The 22,312-nt window shown below is 42.3% G+C and overlaps 1 protein-coding gene across 1 annotated transcript; it reads left to right on the top strand.

The window, feature by feature from the left end:
- The first annotated feature begins 124 nt into the window (after positions 1-124).
- Positions 125-16,444, top strand: CMTM3 (CKLF like MARVEL transmembrane domain containing 3). Its single transcript, XM_034072792.1, has 5 exons — positions 125-278; positions 9,363-9,518; positions 11,359-11,454; positions 12,738-12,855; positions 14,513-16,444. The coding sequence occupies exons 1-5, from the start codon at positions 174-176 to the stop codon at positions 14,539-14,541; spliced, it is 504 nt and encodes a 167-aa protein (XP_033928683.1). The 5' UTR covers positions 125-173; the 3' UTR covers positions 14,542-16,444.
- Positions 16,445-22,312: the final 5,868 nt, after the last annotated feature.

Raw genomic sequence — 22,312 nt, 5'->3', positions numbered from 1 at the left:
GTACGGTCAAACGGGCGGCGCAGGGCGCGCCCCGTGCGCACGGCTCGGCCACCGCCCCCCAGATTTGGGGATGCTGAAACTTTTTTTCACGTTTCCGCAGGGTCACGATTTCCGCTTCCCTCCTTCATACAACACCCGCAGCCGCCCGCGCCCCGCGGCCGCCGCTCGCCGCCATGGAGGAGCCGGGGGCCGCAGAGCCGCCGCCCGGGCCGCGCCCGGTGCTGCTGCCGGCGGAGCTGCTGCGCTCCCGCAAGGGGCGGCTCCTGCTCGCCGAGTCGGTAAGGACGGGAGCGGGGCAAGGGGGGGGCCGCCGGGGCCGGATTGCAGCCCCCAGCCGCGGAGGGGGCTCCGGGCGCGCACGCGGCCGTTAGCGCGGTGGCGGAGGCAGGCGCGGCGGACGGCAGCCCCGAGCACCAGCTCCGGCACGGGGAGAGCAGCGGCGTGTTCCTGACCGGGCACGTTTGAGATCCCGGTGCCGCCCGCGGGTTCCTCGTTAGCAGGAGCGCTCTTCATGTGAAAACGGCTTTGATTTCGTTTTAACCTACCCGCAGTGTGGATACAGTGACCACAGCTGACCAGTTCTGGTGCCGTGGGGGAGGCTTGGTATGAGTATGTCAAGTACGTCAGGAAGGTTCTTACCACCTGATGGTGTGTGGCATTACATAGGGCATAATTACCTACCAACTTTGGTCCTGAGTGCACCGAAAGCTGCGTTTGCCCTGACCTCAGAGAGGGACATGCTGTGGGGACAGTTCATTTACTGTGAAAAGACCAAACAATCAGCGGGAGCAATAATGGGAAACATTGCTGCCTCAGAGCTACACCACATTTGTTGCTCTAGGGCCAAGTACTGAGATCAGGGCTGGTGATTTCTAGTGTAACACTTTCTGGTATTTTACTTTAAAGGCTTAAAGCCTGATGGATGAAAGATTACCTGCCTGGTTGGGAAAGAGAATCACAGGCTGGTTTGGGTTGGAAGGGACCTTAGTGCTCATGCAGCTACAACCCCTTGCCATGGGTAGGGACACCTTCCACTAGCCCAGGTTGCTCCAAACCCCTGTGTCCAACCTCACCTTGAGCACTGCCAGGGATGGGGCAGCCACAGCTTCTCTGGGCACCCTGTGCCAGCGCCTCAGCACCCTCACAGGGAAGGTTTCTTCCTAATGTCTAATCTGTCTTCCTTCTGACAGACACTACATGCCTCTATAAGAAGTCCCTCTCCAAATTTCTTGCAGCCCTCTTTAAGGTACTGGTGGTTTTTAAGAAAATGTACCCCCATGGGCACTGGGTATTTCAGATAAAAAGTTAAATTTAAGAGGGATTTAGTTGTTTGAAATTATACCTTCAACATCATTTACACCAGAAATAACAGATTTAAACACTAACTTCTGTGTAATTTTTTGACAGCAAGTAGTCAAATACTGGGACAGCTCAAACTAGCAATCATGGAGCTGAACTAAACATGGAGCACTGTTTAGACATGTAAGGTGTCTCTGGCTATCTGCTGTGCTAGCTTGGAGAAGGAAACAGGGAAATTCAGGCAGGAGAAGGGGGAGGTATGGGCAGAAGGGGACAGTGCCATTAGACTCCCTGACCAGCCCTGTGAGTTTGTGAAGCTGTTGGGAACAGACAGGACTTACACAACTGGATTTGAGAGGAAGGCCCATTCATCCAGGAGATGAGGATGACTTCTGCAGTGGGGAGCACAGACCTTGGGCTGGGGAGCAGATGCCACATGCTGCATCAGCCCCAGCAGGAGTGCTGTAAAACCCCATGTATCCCCATCACTCATACAGCATTTGCAGTTTGCAAAAACACGTTTAGAAGATACCAAACCAACTAACTTCCCTCCTTTGGCATTCATTTTTGTTATGTTCTATAATATATACTGGAATTTACTATAGAAGCCTACAGCCAGTAGATGATGACTTTCAGACAGGCTGGCTTTTAAAGTCTCCAAATGATGACATATTTGAGGAATACAGTTTTGATCATGGGATCAGACTCACCCTTTTGTTGTCATAGAGAAGTACTGATTATGCCTCCTTGGAGTAATAAAAACTGCTCTGTCTTGACAAAAGAGAGGCTTATCCTGTGTGAGACCACTTGGGGCTTCCCGAGGGTTTGGCTGGCTGGATGCAGCACTAAAATCCCATCTGCAGAGGCTGCTGCAAAGCTTTCTGTCGCTCTTTGTGGGCCAGCCCACGTGCCAAGGGTGTCATTTCCTGACAGAGGGGAGGCAGTGGTAGTTACTGTCCTGTTGTCTCAGCTTTACTAGAAGAAAGCCTTGAAGGCAACAGAGGCCCCAGAACAAATCCAGTCTGTGTACAATTAGAGAAATGCAGTGCCAGATAATTGAAGATGAGTCCAAGTTAAATCTATCACAGTTTATATGTGTGTTTCATCTTTAGTTTTGTATTCCTCTTCTCAAATGTGTGATTTTTCCATCTTTGACACAGCACTGATGTGGGACAGGGTTGTATTCTGCATAAACATACGTAAATAATAATTTGTGGAATACAGATTTTGAATAGTGTCCTTTGTTTAGAAAGAAAATGGGGTTCTCATCATTGTTACCAAATACCTCTCTCACATTATTATTACTCGGCAGCTTGGCAAGTCCCAAGCGATGTGCTTTATTTCTCTGTGTTTAAAGTCATGCAAATACTGGGGTGTCTGCAGGTAGATCAGAGGCTTTCTGTTCCACTGCAGGAAATGCCAAGTCAGCTTTTTCAATATGTAAAATACAAAACACCACATACTGAAAAATACATTACCACTGAAGCAAAGCAGCAACTTGCAGACTTGTCTTGACTGGGGTAGATGGTTTCTGCTTTTCTGGGTATGGCAGAAAGGGAATAGAAGTCAGCTTTAGCAGATTCCTCCAGCAGCCAGGATTACTTTGCTCAGATGAAGGAAACTTACAGCCACTTGCTGTCAAAAGTAACATTTTCATACATTTTCACATATTTTCACATGAAGTGAGTATGGATCTTAAGTGTTCAGGTTCAAGTTTCATATCAGCCTTCAGACTGCTCCAGGGTCTATCAGCTCTGGGCATTCTGGTGCTTCCTCTAGAACAAGTTAGGCTGGTGATGAAGCTGATTACAGGAAGAAGCTTAATTAGAATCTCAAATTTTATTCAGAGAAGGAAGTTCCCCCCGTCCCTCTGTTCCTTTTCCTTCTCATCTTCCTGCCTCATTAATTTTTTATTCCACCTGGGATAGCTGCACAGCCACAAAGCAGTAACATCAAATGCATGTATAAGCTTTGCTGTCTCTCCTGAGCCTATTTATTCTCACTGTCTTGCACCTTCATTTTCTAATCACCATTTTTAATCTCCCAGGTTGGTTTTTTTCCCCTTTCTGTCCCCTCCCCATACCATTATTTCTTCTGTATATTTTAACACTCCTCTTAACCTACTTACTTTTTCTGAGTACTGAAGTTGATGTCTTGAAGGTCAGCTTCTCACCCATGCTCTTTTCCGTCCTTAAGAGATGCACTTTTCAGTTCCCTCTATCCCCTGTTGAAACCATTTAACAGACACTCTCATACCTGCCACCAGAGCTTGTCCAGGCAACATTCACATTTATGGGTCCTGCTGCTCATCCTGGCTGTCTCTGTCAAGCTTTTGTGCTTGTCCTCGTGACTACTGTAATTGTCATCTCCTTAGTACCCTGAAGCCCATACACAGTGGCACTATGTAGTTTTCTAATAGAAATGTAGTATGACTATATGAGGCTGTCCTGTATAAGGTTGTGTCACCTTTGTGGTCACACAAAGAATGTAGAAATCGTTGTGCCTGGTTTTCTTCTCTTTTCCTGTCTCTCTTCTGCCTTTTCAGTCTCCTCTGAACTGACCTTCATAACTGAAACTTCCAGCTGCTCTGTGTAAGCCCTCTTTTGGAGATAATCCCTGTGCCTTTGACTGCATTTGTAGCCAGAAGGCAACTCTTGCAGCCAACTCTGGGGGAACCAAGAACTTCACCTCCGTGACAAGTACAATGAAGAAGTAAAATAGCAGAGACCACTGAGTGAGCACCTCTTCTATGGAGACAGGCTGAGAGTGTTGGGCTTGTTCAGCCTTAGAGCAGCTTTCAGTGCCTAAAGGGGACAACAAGAAATGTGGAGAGGGGCATGTAGGGATAGGACAGGGGCAATGTCTTGAAGCTAACAGAAGATTTAGCTTAGACATTAGAAAGAAATTCTTCCCTGTGAGGGTGCTGAGGTGCTGGCACAGGGTGCCCAGAGGAGCTGTGGCTGCACCATCCCTGGCAGTGTTCAAGGCCAGGTTGGATGGGGCTTGAAGCAACTTGATCTAATGGAAGATATCCCTGCCCAAGGCAGGGGGTTGGAACTGGATGAGCTTTAAGGTCCCTTCCAACCCAGACCTTTCTGTGACCTACCTTCACTCTCTGTCAATAAGCAATAACAAATGTACTCTTGCCCAGAAGAGATTGCCACAAGCCACTTTTAAAACTGTTAAACAAACCTGTTCTTTTCCAAGGAGGGCACATGAACCGCATTTGGTGCATTTGATGGTGTGGACAGCAAGCAAAGGGCACTGGGGCGTGTGTAGTAGTGTGCAATGATGTCAGCTGCTTCCCACCATCTGTTGTCCCCAGTGGGCTGCAGTGGGTCTGTTCTCCCTGCATGGAGCTAACGCCTTCTTGATCTGCCCTGACCTCAGCACTTCAGCAGTCCTCCCACCCTTAAGGAGCCCAGTGCTCTCTAACCATTGTAACTCATTATTTTTTGTACCTTCCAGTGGAAGCTAGTTATATGATGCAGTATAACTCCATAATGCCTGGCCAGCTGAAGAAGCCCAGCAACAATATTGAGTGAGAATTATGCGGAAGAAAATTTATTTTGAAACACAATACCGGAGAAGTTCCTTTAAAAAAGTAATATTTAATAGTTCTTTCTCTTTTATGTACAGTCCTATCCCCACACACACCAAAAAAAAGGTGTTCAGTGAACAAATCAGGTTTCTTTTTTTGCCAGTTTTTTTTATAATCTTACCACTTTCAGACTAAGAAAAGATCCTGTTCTGTGTTTCACTGAGCTACAGCTTTCTGCATCCGCATATTATTCCAGTGGAGCTGGCAATCACGATAAACTTTCAGTAGCTGCTATCAATGCTGAGGATGTAATCCCGACGGACAAAGACCTTCCCTTTGTATATGAAAATGGACAAAACTGATAAAACACAACATTTTTTTTCTTCCAGAAGCAGCAGTGCTTTCTGAATCTGAAAGTACTAGGAATTAACTTGCAAATGCATTGAGCTGAACTTCCTCTCTAGCTGTTGGGTTTTGGTTTTGGCTTGTTTTCTTTTTTAGCATAGATACAGAGCTGTTGAAAAATTAGAAGATCCCATTGCTTGGTCTTCTCTGAAATCATTTTTAAACATGTAACTGCAGTAAAAAGGTGCAGAACAAGTTTGATATGCTTTGATCATCTGACGGTCTTTAGAAGGGTCGGGCTATGTTCTGAACTTTGCATTAGAGTTTGTCAGTTTTGAGGAGTTTTTGGTTTGCCAGATGTTTGTCTCAAAGACTTGAAGTCTGGAAAAGCAAATAGGTCTTCATGAGTTCTAGGTACAGCCGGACAGATCAGTGTATGGTGGGGGAAGAGGTGTGTTTTTTAAATTACCAGATTTTTAGGTGACATCAGGTGCTGCAGTTAATGCCACTGCAATTCAATGGTCAGACAAGATACCTACTCACTTCCATAATTCAGAAAAGGCAGTAATAGGTAATACCCACTATTGCTCAGGGAGTCCATGCACTCCGCTTATCAGAAGAGGAAATGATCTCTAAAGGAAAAAACAAGAAACATTATCGAAAGCCAGCAGCTCTGGGGCTCTCCTATTACACAGGGCTGTCCCCAAGTTACCTAGTAGATCTGAATCAAAATCTACATGAGGGCTGTGACAATGCCACCAGGGAGACCAAAGAAAACAAAGAACAAGCCCTACAGAGCCATCAGGCCCCTCCTTCCTTTTGTTTCTCTTGCTCTTTCTAATGCCTGCCTGCCCTTGCAGCCTTGCCTCAATGAAGGCTGTAGCATCTAAAATACTATCCCTTAACCTTCATTCTCAAAATCTGGTCCATTATTTTATAGGTGGTATTTCACAAAATTTTCCTTGGGCCTTTTCAGTCTCTGAATGCCTCCAAAATGAGAGCAGTAATCACACTTCGTGTCAGATTCTTTCCCTTTTACTGTTATCATTAGGAATCCATTGAAATCAAGGGAATTCCTGCAAATCATGGGTATTGGGTATTTTTAATGTGGCTTTAATGTGCACTTCACCAGCACAACAATGGGGTGCTGATAAGCAGAGTGAGGAGCAGGGAGCTGCAATGGGCTGGAACTCGAGCCCCCTACTCATGGTGGTGGTGATGGCAAGAGTATTGGTACTGTTCATCAGGGCTGAGGAGCAGGCAGCAGGAGACTGATGCAATACTACCAGTAACTGAGGATTTGTTCAAGCAAGTAACTGTCTTGTTAACTAGATTTTTAAATGGACAACCATTATTTCCCCAGATGCCAGGTTCTCTGGATCAAGCCAAATTAGAAAGCTGAAATACTCAGACTGTTGCTTTTGTCTCTTCAGCACCTTACCTTGCACCGAAGCAGGGATCCCAGCAGCACACCAGAGCAGGAGCCCCTCAGTGTGCTCTTGTCACAAAACAAGTTTCTACTTCATCCTGAGCCCCATTAACAGCAGGGTCTTGGGCACTGCACTGCATTTCAAACCACATAGACCAGCCCAGGGCCATCAGGGTGAGGGGAAGACAGCAGAAACCTTAAGTTGCACAAACTCCTGTAAAGCTGATCTTAAAAGAATACAAAGGCTCTTAGTTTCACCTAACAGTTAAGGCTTTTGACAGGAAGACTTTTTCTCTCTATAAAGGCAGGCAGAGCACAGGAGTTACTGCATCGAACAGAATCGAGATCAAAGTGATCTCCCTTTGCGTCATCAACTTGCATATCTGAAATTTGCCTCTCTGCCTCCCCTTGCTGCTGTAGTATGATGTATTATTTAACACTGCATTTAATCCTTTCATAAGTGACCTAACAAGTTCAGTTCAGGTCTAATGCTCAGCTACTGAAAGGGGGTTGGTAGGTGGGATCTATCCTGAAGGCCTCTTCCTCCCTTCTGCTCTTTGTCCCTGCATACTTCTCTGTCTATACATCTCAGCTATCACACTTGCCTTTAGCCAGAAAAAGGAAGAGATTTCCTTTTAAATATCAGAATGAAAGAAAAAAAATGTCCTAAGTATGTGATGATTTCTTTATAAATGAAGAAAACATGAAACCATGTCTAAATTATGTTCCACAAATGCAAGTGAAGCAGATTGCCAAAGTTAAAGTCCAGTTTTTCTGACTTAATTCCTTGGGGGTGGAAGGGAATAGGGGGTGTGGTAGGAAGGAGGAAGTCCTCTCTTTCCCCTTAGTAGTTTTGCAAGTTCTGTTATATCCACTTCTTTTCAAACAGAACTCACTACTTTTCATTTTCAGAAATACAATACCACATTAAGGATAAGCTAACAGTGAACACTATATGAAAACCCTGGAAAAAGCTGAAAAGAGGCTATGGAAGCAATAAGCAAATAATAATAAAATAAATAACAAAACAGGATAATGGCCTAGATGTAAAAATGAACTCTGTGTATTACACCAGATCAGTTCATACAACCCAGCGAAACAAGAACAATGCGTAGACAGTAAGATAAATATAGGATCTTACTAAAAATGTCACATCCTCTCAAACTTCACCACCCAGTCCTAATGGATCTAAACAATATACTCAGCTATTATCATCCTGGTAAAGAACTGACAGCTTTCCCCAAAACGCAGGCTTAGAATAAAGGCTTTTAAATTAAGAAATTATTTCAACAGGCTTGAACTATAGTTGGCCCTAAACCTAAATGGGCTCTATTGATATATCTATTTAAAGGTTGGCTGACTGCTCACAAGAATATTTATTAATTAATTCTAAGAGCTTTTTCATTTACATATGATAATGATTTGGGGGGGGGGGGGGGGTTGAGGTACAGTTGGTTCCCAGGAACATGTGGTAGCAACAAATAAATCCATAGACCTGAATGGGGCAAATGCATTGATCATCACAGTGCCAACATTTATGCTTTTCAGGAAGCCACATATGCCTTTGTGTGTGTCATCTGGGGGAAAATTAACACATCTTATTTTCAATATGAGTGAGAATGTCAGTGTCACAGTTTAGCATTTAAAAGTTCAGAAATTCCTTCTAATCTAACACTCAGACAGCACCTACGTTGACCAAAAGCATCTCTGAGCATTGCTTAGGCAGAGATTTGTCTCCAAGAAGAAATGCTGAACAGAGCAGCTCAAGTGTAAACTAGCACATAATACACTTGTGGGAGGTGTCTTATTCAGCATGCTAGCTGCATTTTATTAGTACTATTATTTTGAGCTAATTTGAAGAAAACAGGAACCAGTTCCCATGCAGGGCAGTAGAGCAGCAGGGCTGGAGCCTCTGCCCAGAGGTGACCAGCTCACAGTGTATCATTTGAAAATTTCGTTAAGTCTCTCCATGGTTTTCTCACCTCCCACTTCCACAAACACAGCAGCTGAAAGTCCAGAAGCACTTCAGTGCTGTGGTTTAGGTGAAAATGCATTTTCTTTAACCATTTGTCCATTGTGAAATTCTCTGGTTTAAGCCATAAACTGTATTCTGAAGGTCTGTTAATTGAATGGGAAGACAAATGCTATTTCTTATTACTTTGTAATTATAAATTATTGTGGAGATAAAACAAATGTATGGGAGTTACCTATCCAATTAGTCTCTAAAACAGCTGTGTACACTGGAAAACTAGACCCTAAGACTTCCAGAAATCACAGAATAATTACTTCTCAGCTCTTTTCTATCCATCAACAGCAGACTTTTTCCTTTTAGCTCTAAGAAGATTATCAGTGCTGAGTTACTTTGGACTATCTGAGCAGTGATTTGGGTTTCAAATGAGAACAGTCACAGCTGAAAGCTTAAAGCTGTCTTTGCTTGGCAATGCCCCATTCTATTTTCAGAATTATACTGTCAGCAGTGTTCACAATCCAGAGCAAATTACTGACTACGAGAGGTGCAAATCCACCATGTGCTCCGGAAAGTCAGCTCCGTACACATTAAAATAAATGCCATTACCTTAGATTTATACCATGCTAAACAAGAAAACTCATTTGGCCTAAGGGGAAAAGAAAAAAAAGAAGCAAGATAATGCCATCACCAGTAGCACTGACAGAACACTGCTTCAAAGCTGCTCAACTGCCTGAGGCTCTGCTGTTCCAAGAGAATAACTAGTTTTCTCTTTGCTCTAGGTGCTGTCATTCATCATCTTTATCTGCTATATTGCATCTCAAGCTACCTCTTTCATGATGGCACCGCTCCTTGAGTTTTTGCTGGCATTGTTTCTTTTTTTTGCCTACGCTTCCAAACTTAATGAGAAGTTTAAAGGACTCTACTGGCCTTTGATGGTAAGTGAAATGTGCAGTTTCAAGGATTTCACTGTACAGTGTAACATGAGTAGAAGGGACTATGTGGGAATTTAGGCTGACTGTTAACAACTTCTCCTTCCTATTAGAAACTTGTCGGTATTGCCTCCTATTAAGAAGGACCCAGAGCACTCTTTAAACTATGCTGTATTACATACTATAGCTTTGTTGGTGGTGACACAAAGCATAGTTGTATTAAAGCATGGAATTTATGCCCCATTCCAGCCAAATGGTTTAGGGCTGGATTTTCAGAAGCAGGCTAAGGCTAACCTAAGGCTAACCACTCCTCAGGGCTCCCTAATATAGCCACCCTTAAAAATGGGTGCTATAGCCAGGGCGGCTATATAGCAATGCATATACTTTACTAGTGTTTTTAAATTCTCAGGTAAGTGCTGTTGAGATGCAGTCACACTCACGTGCAAACCAGCTGACAGCTGTTTCATTAAGGGGAAGCCCTGCCACTCTTGGCAGCAGATGCACATTCACACAAAGAAAGCATTGGCTGGCTATTCCTTGGGCAGTTTCCAGGTTTGTAGTTGCAGGTGGTTCCTGCACGCTGGCCGCTGGATGTCTCTGTTGCTTCAAATCTATGTTCTGAAGAGAGTGTTTGCCTACCAGTACGAATACTTCAAAAAAGAATGGTAATTCAGTCGATCTGGATTCTCTTTGGTACAGGCTAGCAATAGTTCATCATAAGAGAGATTTGAATTAGAGCTCTCAACGTATAAAAATCACATTAGCAAGGCCACTGGTGGATAAAAAATAGCAGTGACTTTGATTGTGACTGCGTGGTTTCCAGCTGGTAATCTCTGTCCCATCATTTTCCTGTTTTTTACACGCCTCTGATTCCACAACTAAGACCAAAAAAAAGCTCTTGCATGTTTATTATGTCCATTACCATAATATACTCCAGCTGCTGAATGTAGATAACTGACCTTGTCCTGACTTCAGAGGAGTCGAGTTTCTTGTAAGATTTGTGTTCTGAGACAGTATCTTACTTATCCATCTGCCTTCTGAAAAGGCAGAAGATCTAATTGTGAGCAGAGGTCAGGATACCAGTATTCCAGCTCACATGATTTACATGTTCCCTGGGAATCACAGCTCCTTATTTAATACACAGTTCAGAGACACTGTTTCCCCAGCACACCACTGCTTGTGTTACAGAGCATGGCCCCTGCCCTGCCGAGCTGCAGTCTCAACCACAGAAGCGCATGTTTCTGTGACAGCAACAGGTACATTCACTTAGGCTAACCTGTGAAGTTACAAGTGTACATACTAAGTATAAATCATAGTTTTAAACATTAAAAGTATTTCGCTCCTAACTACTACAGTTCCTACAGACAGGCTTACATCTGTACAGAAACAGGCACACCCCAGTTCACCATAGGAACTGGTAGCTCCTCCAGAGCCTCCTGTACTGCAGGAGTTCTGCGTAAAGATGAGATTTCTTTAGGTATTTCAAATGATTCTTCCGTGAGAGCAGACAATGCTGTGCTCCAGGTTTAGCCTCACAGAAAGCCAGCCCTTCTCAGCCTGAAGAAAGGTCTGCCTGTCATAAGCCTGGTAAAAGTAGGATTTATACCCACATCTGTAATAGCAGAAGCTTATGCCAAGATTCTGGTCATCTCTCATTTAAAAATATTTCCCAGATGAGCAATTCATCCGCTACAAAACAGCAGTCTGCAGTCACGCTGCAGCATCAGGCCAGTCCACTGATGCAGCCACAGAGGGTTTTAGTGGCCATTTCTGAAATCTTTTTCACAGGATCTTCTGTATTGGAATTCATGACTAACCTGAGAATGCAATATTGCCTGTTTTACAGGATTTCTTGCGGTGTGTCACTGCTGCCATTATTTACTTTGCCATTTCAATTGCTGCTGTCTCAAAATATAACGATGGAGCGTCTAAAGCAGCAGGAGTAAGTAGATACGAGCTTTCCACTTGAGTATTTTGGAGAAATGAGTATGGACATACTTCAGAAACAATTCCATTTTGACCCCATTGCAAGTATCATACATTTCTTCCATTAACTAACTGAGATTTAGATTTGCCTAAAGCAAGGAAGAAATAGTCAATTAGTTAGAAAACCAGGTTTTGGATTAGTGAATAGCTTTTTCATCCTGACAGTGCTGCTTAGCATTAACTGTACTACTACGGAAGACGCCTATTCTGCTTTTTAATTTCACCACCTGTACAGGGAAGACTTTTCTGTTGCTGCAAAGAACATCAAGTTCCTTGAATGGAGGAAATAATAATACTAATGAAAAAATGTCAAACGTGTGGCTACTAAGGACAGCCTAAATTAAGTAGTCTCAACCTCCTGCCTCTAGTGCTTCATTTTACTTGGATGAGTTGGAACAACAGCAGTGTCATTTTACTCTCCAGTATATGGGCTGCCACCGAGAGAGCCTTCATCAACAACATTTTGTGTTCAGAAATAAGATACAGCCTCTCCACCTGCAACTTGACTCTAAGCATCAATAATGTATGCAACATTAATGAAATTTGCATAATAACTTTAGAAGATAGGGAAGAACAATACCCAGCAGTGTTTCCCATCAGCCCTTAACAAACCATCCCAAGTAATACACGATTTCAAAACAAAGACCTTGTTTCAGTCTTTGTCACCCCATTTAGACATGGTGCAACACACCCAGCATTTACCCTAGCTTCTCAGAGTGAAAGCCAGCCTATTCTTGCCACACTGACACTTCTTTGACACTAAATGGGTTAATGCGGAATCATTTCAGTCTGGTTCACTCTGCAGTAGACATGTCTCCTTGCAAACCTCTGAAAAGTATTTCCAGAGGAAAGGTGATATCTTGGTGGCAAAGAGAAGCCCTGGGAGGGTGGAGGAGCAGGCTACAATCTGTGTTAGCTCCAAGCACAGAGCAGTGCTGGTGCTCATGCTCAGAATGTGCCTAGAGCCAGGGAGGGATATAGCCTGGGGAACAGTTAAGGATACATCTGACAGAGCAATGGCAGACATTGCTACTCAGGCTCCCAAATTAGCTGTAATTTAATTGATGCCAGTGGGTCACAAGGCATTTCCCTTCCATTCCCTTCCCATTTCCCTTCCAAGGCCCACAGGCCAAAAAAATTAAGCCTCAGTCTTCTTTAAGACTTGTTGTGTTGGTTTGGCTTATTTTCATTTGTTCTGGACATGACCTGTCTTTAAAGAGTATTATTTTGCCATTTTAGGTGTTTGGATTTATAGCCACGATAGTGTATGCCATTGATTTCTATATAACCTTCAATGACCTGGTTACTTTTCTCAAGCAAGGCAGTTCTGATTCCCCTGAAGGGCACAAGTCAGAGGGTAGGTAAAATTCTCTGTTTTGGTTATATGAGCACGTAACCTGAGATTTTCTTCTCCATTTCACCCTTCACAGAGGAGCAAGAGCACTCACTTAGAACAGTTTCTGTTCTTGGCTACCTTGGGTTTGTATGCCACAACTGTATGGAATTATGAAGCTGCTTAGTCTTAAAATACATCTGGAATTTAAGTGATATACAAAAAGAACTGGCAAGCCATGGATGTAAAGTTTCTCAAGAGTTTTACGCCATCTAACTTTGAAAGGCCCCAAATACCATTATAGAAATTATTGTGCAGAACAGACCTTTTTCATCCCAAAGTGTCTTACTTCAAACACCTACCCTTTTTAATAACTTAATAATTCACTTAATTTTTATAACTTGAAAAATATTTTTTATAACTTAACATCCATTAGTCCACAGTTTTGTGTGTAACTTTTTTTTTACCATCTCTTTATCATGATTACCTCTTATTCAGGGTCTAGCTTTAACCATCTATGGGCAAATGACCTTGAAATTTGAGGACCACAAGGCATAAAATAAACAGGATTGTTACCAAATTTCTTTTTAATATGGGAGGTATGGTCTACCTCAGGTTAGACAGATCCACTCAAAGATAAAAAGAGGGACCTGCTGTTGGAAGTTGACACTCATTTGAAGGCAAGCCAGGACACAGGCAGCTATTTTGCGGTGCTCAGGAGTTCAAATCACGCCCCAATACTACTCATTGCACCCACACAGATGAGAAGGACTGCTCCACAGCTAAAAACAGACCAAAAGATCTCACTTCCCAGAACCTCTCAGAAACAAACACCCCAGATGTGTACAGAATCGTTGAAGGTCTAAAGTAATGCCAATAGTATTTTCCAGGTATTCTAGTAAACTGTAAAATGTTTTGCAAGCTTTAGGTCAAGAAGAGAAACAAAGAAATGAAGAATTAAAGGAACACATCATAGGGAACAGAGAATAAAAACTGTTCATCCCCACAACCCTCAGAAGAAAATCAGATGATGAGGTAGAGATTTAAGCTAAACGTTAGATCAGGTTTCCCTGGAGATGGAGAGACAAATTTATAAACTTACAAATATGCAGTCATGCAGCATTGTGTTCAAGATTTGACTGTGCAAGAAAAGCTTTGCCTTGCAGCACTGCTTCTCCAGCACCAAACTTGTGTTCACTCTGGGGCTCTTATCTGCTGAGGTCAGAAATCCCATGCTTCCTTGCAAGCAGAGTCTCAGGCTTGTAAGATGTACCCCTCTGTGCCTATTGGGGTTTTGTAACATCTTAAAGCTTTCACATAGGTTTAACTGGCAGTGTGTATCTGTGACCCCCAGCAACGTTCTAGTACAGGATGCAAGTCTTCAGCAGACTTCCTCTTGGTGGGCACACTAATACCTCTGCAGCTTCTTCTGTCTGAAGTGTTACATACATTGTAGTGGTCTAAGTGCTTCTGAGCAGGATTTCTCAAGTCCCTTGAGACACCATTTAAAGCTCCATCATATCAAAAAGAACAGTCATGTTACAAGCCTTTTCCTAAATATGCCACATCCTGTGAAGCATGTGCCTGCTGAAGAGCAGTGTAACTCTCCCAGCAAGAGCTAAAGCAGATGTAGAGGTGGCCGGTTTTCATTTTCACTATTGGTTCTTGTCTTACATTTCAGATGAGGACTCCAATTCTGACTCGGACTGAAGAACTGAGCAGCAATCAAGTGTGAAAGGAAGATCAGGCACTGTCCTCTTTGCTGAATGCACTGCCAATTGAAATATCTCCCTTATTTCAGTCTTGGTATTCTCTTTGCACCTCACTGTTTACAGAACCATGAAAGCACAAACAGGGCAGTGATGTGGAAGAGGAGACTATTCCCAATGCCATTAGACAATCCTTCAGAACTACGCGTTTTATGGTAGTTTAGCCTCTCCCAGAGGCCTGTATCCAGACAACACATCTCAATTCTCCATTGCCCATCCTTCCTCAGCACTACGATGTACTGAGTAAACAGGATCATAATATTTTAATCATGTTAAGTGGAGCTTTTAATATGCTTTATTAATTCCAAATCTGTAACACTTATAGCTTTTATACTTCTTGCTGTGCCAAAGAAGAGAGGCTCGGAATGCCTCTACTTTATTTGTATTTTTATTGATTAACTAACAGTATTTCTTTATCTGAACTCTGAGTATTCCACCATCTCAAGTATTGAAGGCATAGGTTATAGCTGACAGGTTGGTTTCAACACATTTGTATTTACTGCCTATCTGCAACAAGAAAAGTGACAACTGGAAGTCTGCAGCAAGAACAAACTTCAGAGTGTATCTGTGCCACAGCATAGCTGTTTCATCGAGCATTCAGTATCACTTTTCTAAGCTGCTTGGATGGGGTCACATCCCATCTCTGCAATGTCACCACAGATACAAGGTAGAACAGATGAGGCATCGTCTTACCAGCCTCCTCTCTACCACTTGTGTGGAAGCCCTTGTATGTGTTTGCACATGCAGGTAAGGAAGGTTTGTCAAATACCATCCAACAGCTGCCTATTGAAGCCTGTAAATATTTGTGTGCAGGATCTCAACCACTGTCTGACCTCATGCCCTGTGTTGCAAATGCCCATCCTCCCAGGAGGAGCACTGCTGGACTTGGTCTGCTGGGTGGGCAAAACAGACAGCTTTTTATTACTCAGGATCCCTGGGCCCCAGGAGGGCAGTGCATCCTCCCCACTGTGAAAGGCCAAAACAACAACCTCCAAACTGGTGAATGTCTGCAATGAAGTTCATTTTCACAGACTCCTTTTTGGTGTGTGTGTTTTGGTTGTTGGGTTTTTCCCACCCACCCCAGAAAGACATGATGATTTACATCACTGGTGTAGTATTGCAGGGGAAAAGCCTTCTGCATTTGAAGTTTCTGAAGGTGCTCTCAGTGGTAGCACAATCGATCTTGACATACTTGGTGTCAACCACACACTGCTTGGAAAAAGTACAGTTGCTTCCTACATACAGCATCAGTTGGGGCTATTTCAATGAAACCTGTGTACATTTTTAATAATTCATATAGTACCAGAACAGGTGGCCTTCAGAAGCAGAAATTAAAATGAGAACAGATGGTACTGACAGAGTAAATGGGAAATGGGGATAAACCAGTAAAGGCAGATTTCCTTTAGAACAAGATCACCACTCAGGTTCCAATTCCCTGTTAGCAGCTGGCTGCTGAGGGGCAGAATCCGGTACCCAACAGCAAGGTGGGGCCTGGGAAGGTGCTGTCAGACACAAGGGCTGTCCATTGGGCAGCTCCACATCTCATCTCTAGACCACTAAAGGAACAGAAGCAAAAAACAAACGGTTGCTTCTAACTGTAGCAAATCATCTTCGCTATTATGAGAAAGTTCTTTGGACCTCTTCCTGCATGATTCCATAGTTCTTTTCTTGTCATATTTTACTGGCATGTACTGTGACCTCAGGGGACCTGGGCTCAATTTTTATAGTCAATTATTTTGTATTTCTCTTTTTTAATTAAAAAACTTGTACTGCATGTTACAGCTGGATACTAGTACGTGGTTAATATTTAGAAACTGCGCTGGATTAAACCTCTTTTAATAGAAGCGTTGGGTGTCTTTACTTAAATTTAAGGCCTGGTTTCATTACTTTGCCTGTGCCCAGTGGGATTAATGGTGTTTCAAGGAACTCCATAAGGCAGGATTCCATGTGCTGGGGAGGTGGCCAATAGCCCAGAGCCAGCATTGAAGACTCAACACTCACACAGCTTGCAAGAAGAAACTTCATCTTTAGCACATAAGCATAACAGAACTTAACCAAGAATCAGTTTTAGTGCATTCAGTAGACATTGGAGATATTGTGCTCCTAGTTGGCAGCTGACACCACTGTAACCTGTAATCCCGTTTGGGTTTACCCATCACAGACATGTTAGAACCCAGAATCTGCTAAGGCTTTTGTCCTGGCTTCAGGTGTAGCAGTCATTTTTCTCCTTAGTAGCTGGTGCAGGGCTGTGTTCTGGCTTCAATCTGAGAACAACGCTGATAACACACTGATGTTTTTAGTTGTTGCTAAGTAATGCTTAGCCCCATCAAGGACTTTTTGGTCTCTCATGCTCTACCTAAAATCCACAGAAGAGGCAAACAAAATTGCTCATGAGCTGCCTCAGGACTGCTCTGGCAGGCAGGTAATTAATTGCTTGTCCAGAGAATTTTGTTACCAGCATTCAAGTATTTGATGATTCTATTTATTTCTAAGTAGTTTGCCTCCCAGGGTCAAGCCCTTGTGAAAGATTCCAGCATTTTATTTAAAAAGATCTGTTCCCATGATTGAAATAAAATACACTTCAGTGTTTTATGAGTATCATTTCAGAATAGAAAACTTAATTAAAAATAACTACTTTAAACCCAATTCTGATTTGTGGGGAATTGGCTCAGTCTTTCATTCATCTCCTGCCAGCAATACTGCACAAAGCTCAGTCTAATGTAGGGAGAGGAAGAGTCTACTTGGTTTTTTAGCTTGTTTGTTGGTTGTTTTTCCTCAACTAACACGGCCAAAATAGCTGAGATTCAAGATTCGTTGCTCAAGCTGCACACCTGCAGCATGCAGCCAATCTCCTTTTTAATTCCAGTGCTTGCTGAAGAGCACTCAGCAGCAGACAAACCTAGGGAGTGGTGAGTTTCCAACGTGGAACAAATCTGTGTGCAAACAACACAAGAACTCTCATAATCTAGCCACTGTGAATCAAAGTCATTAACAGGAAGGAAAATGGATCAGCTGGCATCACAGGTGAATACTTCACACAGCTCTCACGCTGGTCCAGGGTCTCTCTCCTACCTTTGCCTATCAAAAAGCTTTTATGCATACATCCCTATGGAAGATTGCTCCAGTCTTGTGCAGTGATTGTGGTCAGGTGACATTAAGGAATTCTCGAGACCTTTCCAAGCAGCCTTTTAAGATTCTGACTGAAATAAGAGGCTCAGCTGCCCTTGTAACACTCTGTGCATTACTCCACTTAATTTTGCTTTTCACCGGACACTGTTTGAAGTTCTGCAAGTCTTACATTTCCAACTGACAAAGGAATTCCAAGTGAAGCACTGTGTATCTCAGCCTGTGATGTGCTGAGAAGAATGCTTCCACCAGCCTGGTGTGCTGGGAGGCAGAAGACAGTTTAATGCTCTGCATAGCAAGCAGATGTTTTTCATTCATTATGCTTCTGGTAAGCATCCATTGTGCAGATTTCTAAGCCTGAATTTTATAGCTGCACCTTCTCCTGCTAGAAGGCCGGCAGCCTGTATTATTAAGCAAGCATGTACTTGTACCAAACACTGACAGTGCGTGTTGCTAACACCTGCACTGCTGAAGCGCAGAAATAAATGAGGAAACATACACATTGCTACTAGGCTGAGATAAATCTCATAGCAGGCAGCTTGCAACCAACCTCACTAGAGACTGAAAGTAATAATTAAGTGATTCATTCCAAAGCCCAGGATACAAACTGCTCCCAAAGAGCAAATGCAAGATACATATTAGCATGCATATGTAAAAATACAAGCAGCAGCTCCACCTAGCCCTCCTTTAATCTTTTTTTTTAGCATGGAGAGAGAACAAGAAAGGGAGAACACATCAAAGAGCCAGGAAAAAGATTACCTTGTTATAAATGCTTGAGACACCTTTTAGCAGGGAGTATTAGTTTAAGAAAAGCAAGATGGAGACACCATCTCTCTTATTTCTAAATAAACAGGACTGCATCAAAAACCCCCTCAGGGCAACACAGATTCCTCCTTTACTGGAACAATTGACAGTACCCTGTTTTCTGTAAAACTTGTAGGTCAGAAGGTAAAACAATGCTACCCAGAGAATTAGCACCAACTGCTGGTCCAACGGATGCAATATCACAACAGCCAACACTGCAAACAGCCCAACACAGGCAGAATGACCTGGCCCATCTTGTAGCAGAAAAGCTGTATGAGCACATGCGCTCCTTTGTTAATACTTCTAGAAGCTCAACTGCACCACCACCTTTGTCCACCTCCCTGCCTCCCACACATTATCCCTAAGCAGTGTTTCAAAAGCATCATCCATATTCCCAAATCTTTCCACAACACTCACTCAACCATCCACAGTTTCCTGCAGTTCTTACCCTTATGAACTCAGTGCTTTCACCTTCCACCTAAAGCATCTGGATACCAAGAATTGCAACTGAATCAAGGTAGGATTTGGATCCCACAGCCCATGAGGGGCAGAATACTACCCACTCATTCTGGCATTTCAGCCTCAGAATTCCTTTTCAGTCCAGAATGTGATGCTGCCAACCACATGACACAGCATTTCAGCCTGTTAACAGCATACCAGAGGGGGAAGCTTACATAAGAGCAATCCCCTTCAGCAATAAAGCAGTACCATGTGCTTTGTGTTACACATAACCTCTCAAAGACTGCTTACACATGGTTTTCCATTAACTCCTGTATCTACAAAGTTCGTCTTGGCAGAGACAGTCACAACTCAGGGTTGGCTGGTTTGATGTCTAACCCTGATGCTGTTGTCTTGCATGGGAAGTGCATTTAGCAATCGCACTTGCTGGATTATCAGCTGAACACCCACCCACCCACCACCTCTGGTATACTCAGTTTATACGTTGCCTTTACAGATAAAGATGAAGACAGTGTTTTAGTACTTTAATATGTCCATTTATTAAACAGGAAGTCCTTCACAAATGATTCCATACTATATTGATCAAGATAAGTGTTAGAAAACTACCATTTTCCCTACATACAAAAATACAGACTTTTACCACTATGAAGACATGATCAGAAGAGTACCATGAAAACCTGTAGAGCTCAAATCTTCAAATATCAGAAAGAAAAAAAGAGGGAGACAATTAAAAAAATTTACAAAAAGTATTGTGCCCATATACAAAAGACTGGAAAAGCAAAATGACATTTAAAACTGATAAATACACCATTTAAATTATGCTGTAACAGTATGGATTTTAAAAGCAGAGACTGCTTTCTGTATTGCAAGACATGACAATTCTTCAGCTCGTGGCTTTTGTTTAGCATAAACACCAATAGAGAAGAAGCACACACACATTGACAAATTGTTATTGGTGTAAAACCAAGCTGGGGTTACACTTTCTTGTAGAGTTACCTTGCCCATGGAATTGGTCAAGCATTAATGGCACAACTTGCACATACAGAGCTGGAATATGCTACACACACATGTAAGTTCCAGCTGTCAATCCCAAGATGACAGTGATCACAGCTGGTAGTTACTGCTACAGAAAGCATCTATTTTATCAGCTGGCCTCGTGTGTAGTTTGAGAACTTCAAGAACACTTACCAAAATAATGTGAAATTGCTTCAAGGCTGTAAATGGTCTCTATATCAATATTTGCTAACTCAATGATAGTCTTTAAATCCTTGATCAGGATTTAGTGATAAATGGGTACCTGATCTGCAGTCCCCTAAGTCAATGGGGAATTTTGCCTGAGTGAGAACAACAGGGTCAGGTTCTGCACACACAGAGAATGCTTGTAAGATTTTCCTTGGCAAGACAATTTTTCTTACTTCAAAAGCAAAATACCAAGGGTATCACACAGCAGACTTGTGCTCAAATGATAAGAGAAAAATTACATCCCCTTTGCTCAGCCTGAGATGGAACTCTAACCCACTATTTCTGAGCTGTTCACAATTACAACTCTGACCATGTAGGACCTATATCCCAAGGGACCAGGTCTTTCAGTCAGGTCTGGATACTCCTTCCAAAGACATCACAAATGATGAGCTAGAATCAGAATGTTTAGGTTACATCTGCTACATTTTTCTGGAGGACCCAAAATCAGCACTGAGGATACAGATATCCCACACTGAGCATCTCTTTACACAAGTCTCAAGGAAAGAAATGTGGAGTACCTTCTAGCTCACATCTGCGGTGTGCTTTGTCTCCATCTTTCAGGTAGCAGCTGAAGGAAGAGCAGAGTAAAAGCGATACAACCTTTTGATTGGCCATGAGATTAGATTTACTATTTAGTGCACAAAGGGAAGTCAAGGACTACAGTAGCCATAAACAAAGCACAACAAAGCCAGAGATGTATTAGTGACTCACATTACAAAAATAGTGTTTACTGGTTTAATAAATTTACATCTCTCTTTTTGTGAATGACAAGTGTTTGCACCACACATGAAGGCACCCTAGGTGAAGCAGTTTTCTCAGTATTTGTTTACAATTCTGTGAAAAGACGTACAAAGTGTCAACTTTCAAATCAAAATTGAGCATTGTTATGAGAAATAAATACATACTTTACTATTGTGGGTTCCCGAACCCTCACAAACTTCAACATATACAAATAGTTTCAACATGACAGTAACACAGAAGAGAGTAAGTCTAGACAGATATAATGATTAGCTAAGTCATTCGTTATATTATGTCATAAATGTTGTGTCTTAAGTATAGAAAGAATTTTTAAATGCAATAAATTGGCCACAATATATAAATCAGAATATTTTATTACTCCAGAACCGTGAAGCATGAGTTAAAGCTGGATGAACTGTAGTGCTAAGATACACTCTCCCTCCACAATATCCAACAAGTAGAAACCGGTAAACATTCAAGATTAAAGTATAAACAGTAGAAAAGTGAAGGTAGCCATTGTTGTAATAAAAGGGTGCTAGCCAGATTCACTTTAACCTGTAGACATCAGGATAAATGTAACATTACTACAAGTATTTAGACAATAGTACTTTGGGGATTAAAAGGTTACCAGAAGTGATAAATCAGCCTAGTTAAGAGAGGGTATTTTCTTTCAAACATATAAAGGTTTTAATTAAATGTCAATCAAGACATTTGTCCAAAGCAAAACAAATACAATACCCTGAAATCTCCCCTATTCTAGACAACAGTCTGTGACAGTCGGAAGAGGCAGATGGTCATACTTCATTCTTTTACTCACATCCAGATGTTATTAAAATAACTGTAGGGACCAGCCCCAATCAAAAAAGTATGAAAAAACCCAGATACACTGTTAATGCAACCTGGCTATTGCTTTTTTAAATGCTCCCAAGTCCTCATTCTGAATCCATGAAGATAGTTTCCATACCCTTCCATATATGCTAACTGGCTTTTTAAAATTTTACCCATGAAGTCCATGGCATACAGATAAAACCTTCATAGTAAACTCAAAGCTCTATGTTATAAATATGTCAATCAAGGTAACTATGTATATTGTATATAAAATTAAATATCTTCTGTTTGCCAAGTATAATTTAAAAAGGAATATCTGTGGGTAGTTATAAAAAATATTTACTAACCGATAAGAGATTAAAAGGCAATTTCACTAACTCATCCATCCAGCACATCTGAAAGAGCTGCACTGGGATTCTGGATAGGTAACTTCATCTAATCACATTCTCATGATAAATAGATAACTTTCATTTTGGGCATATATAAGAACACTTTTGAAAGCTGCATATCCCAAA

Source organism: Melopsittacus undulatus, chromosome Z, assembly GCF_012275295.1.
Source record: "Melopsittacus undulatus isolate bMelUnd1 chromosome Z, bMelUnd1.mat.Z, whole genome shotgun sequence".
In the NCBI taxonomy this organism is placed as follows: Eukaryota; Metazoa; Chordata; class Aves; order Psittaciformes; family Psittaculidae; genus Melopsittacus; species Melopsittacus undulatus.
This window is presented reverse-complemented; position numbering and strand designations above follow the sequence as displayed.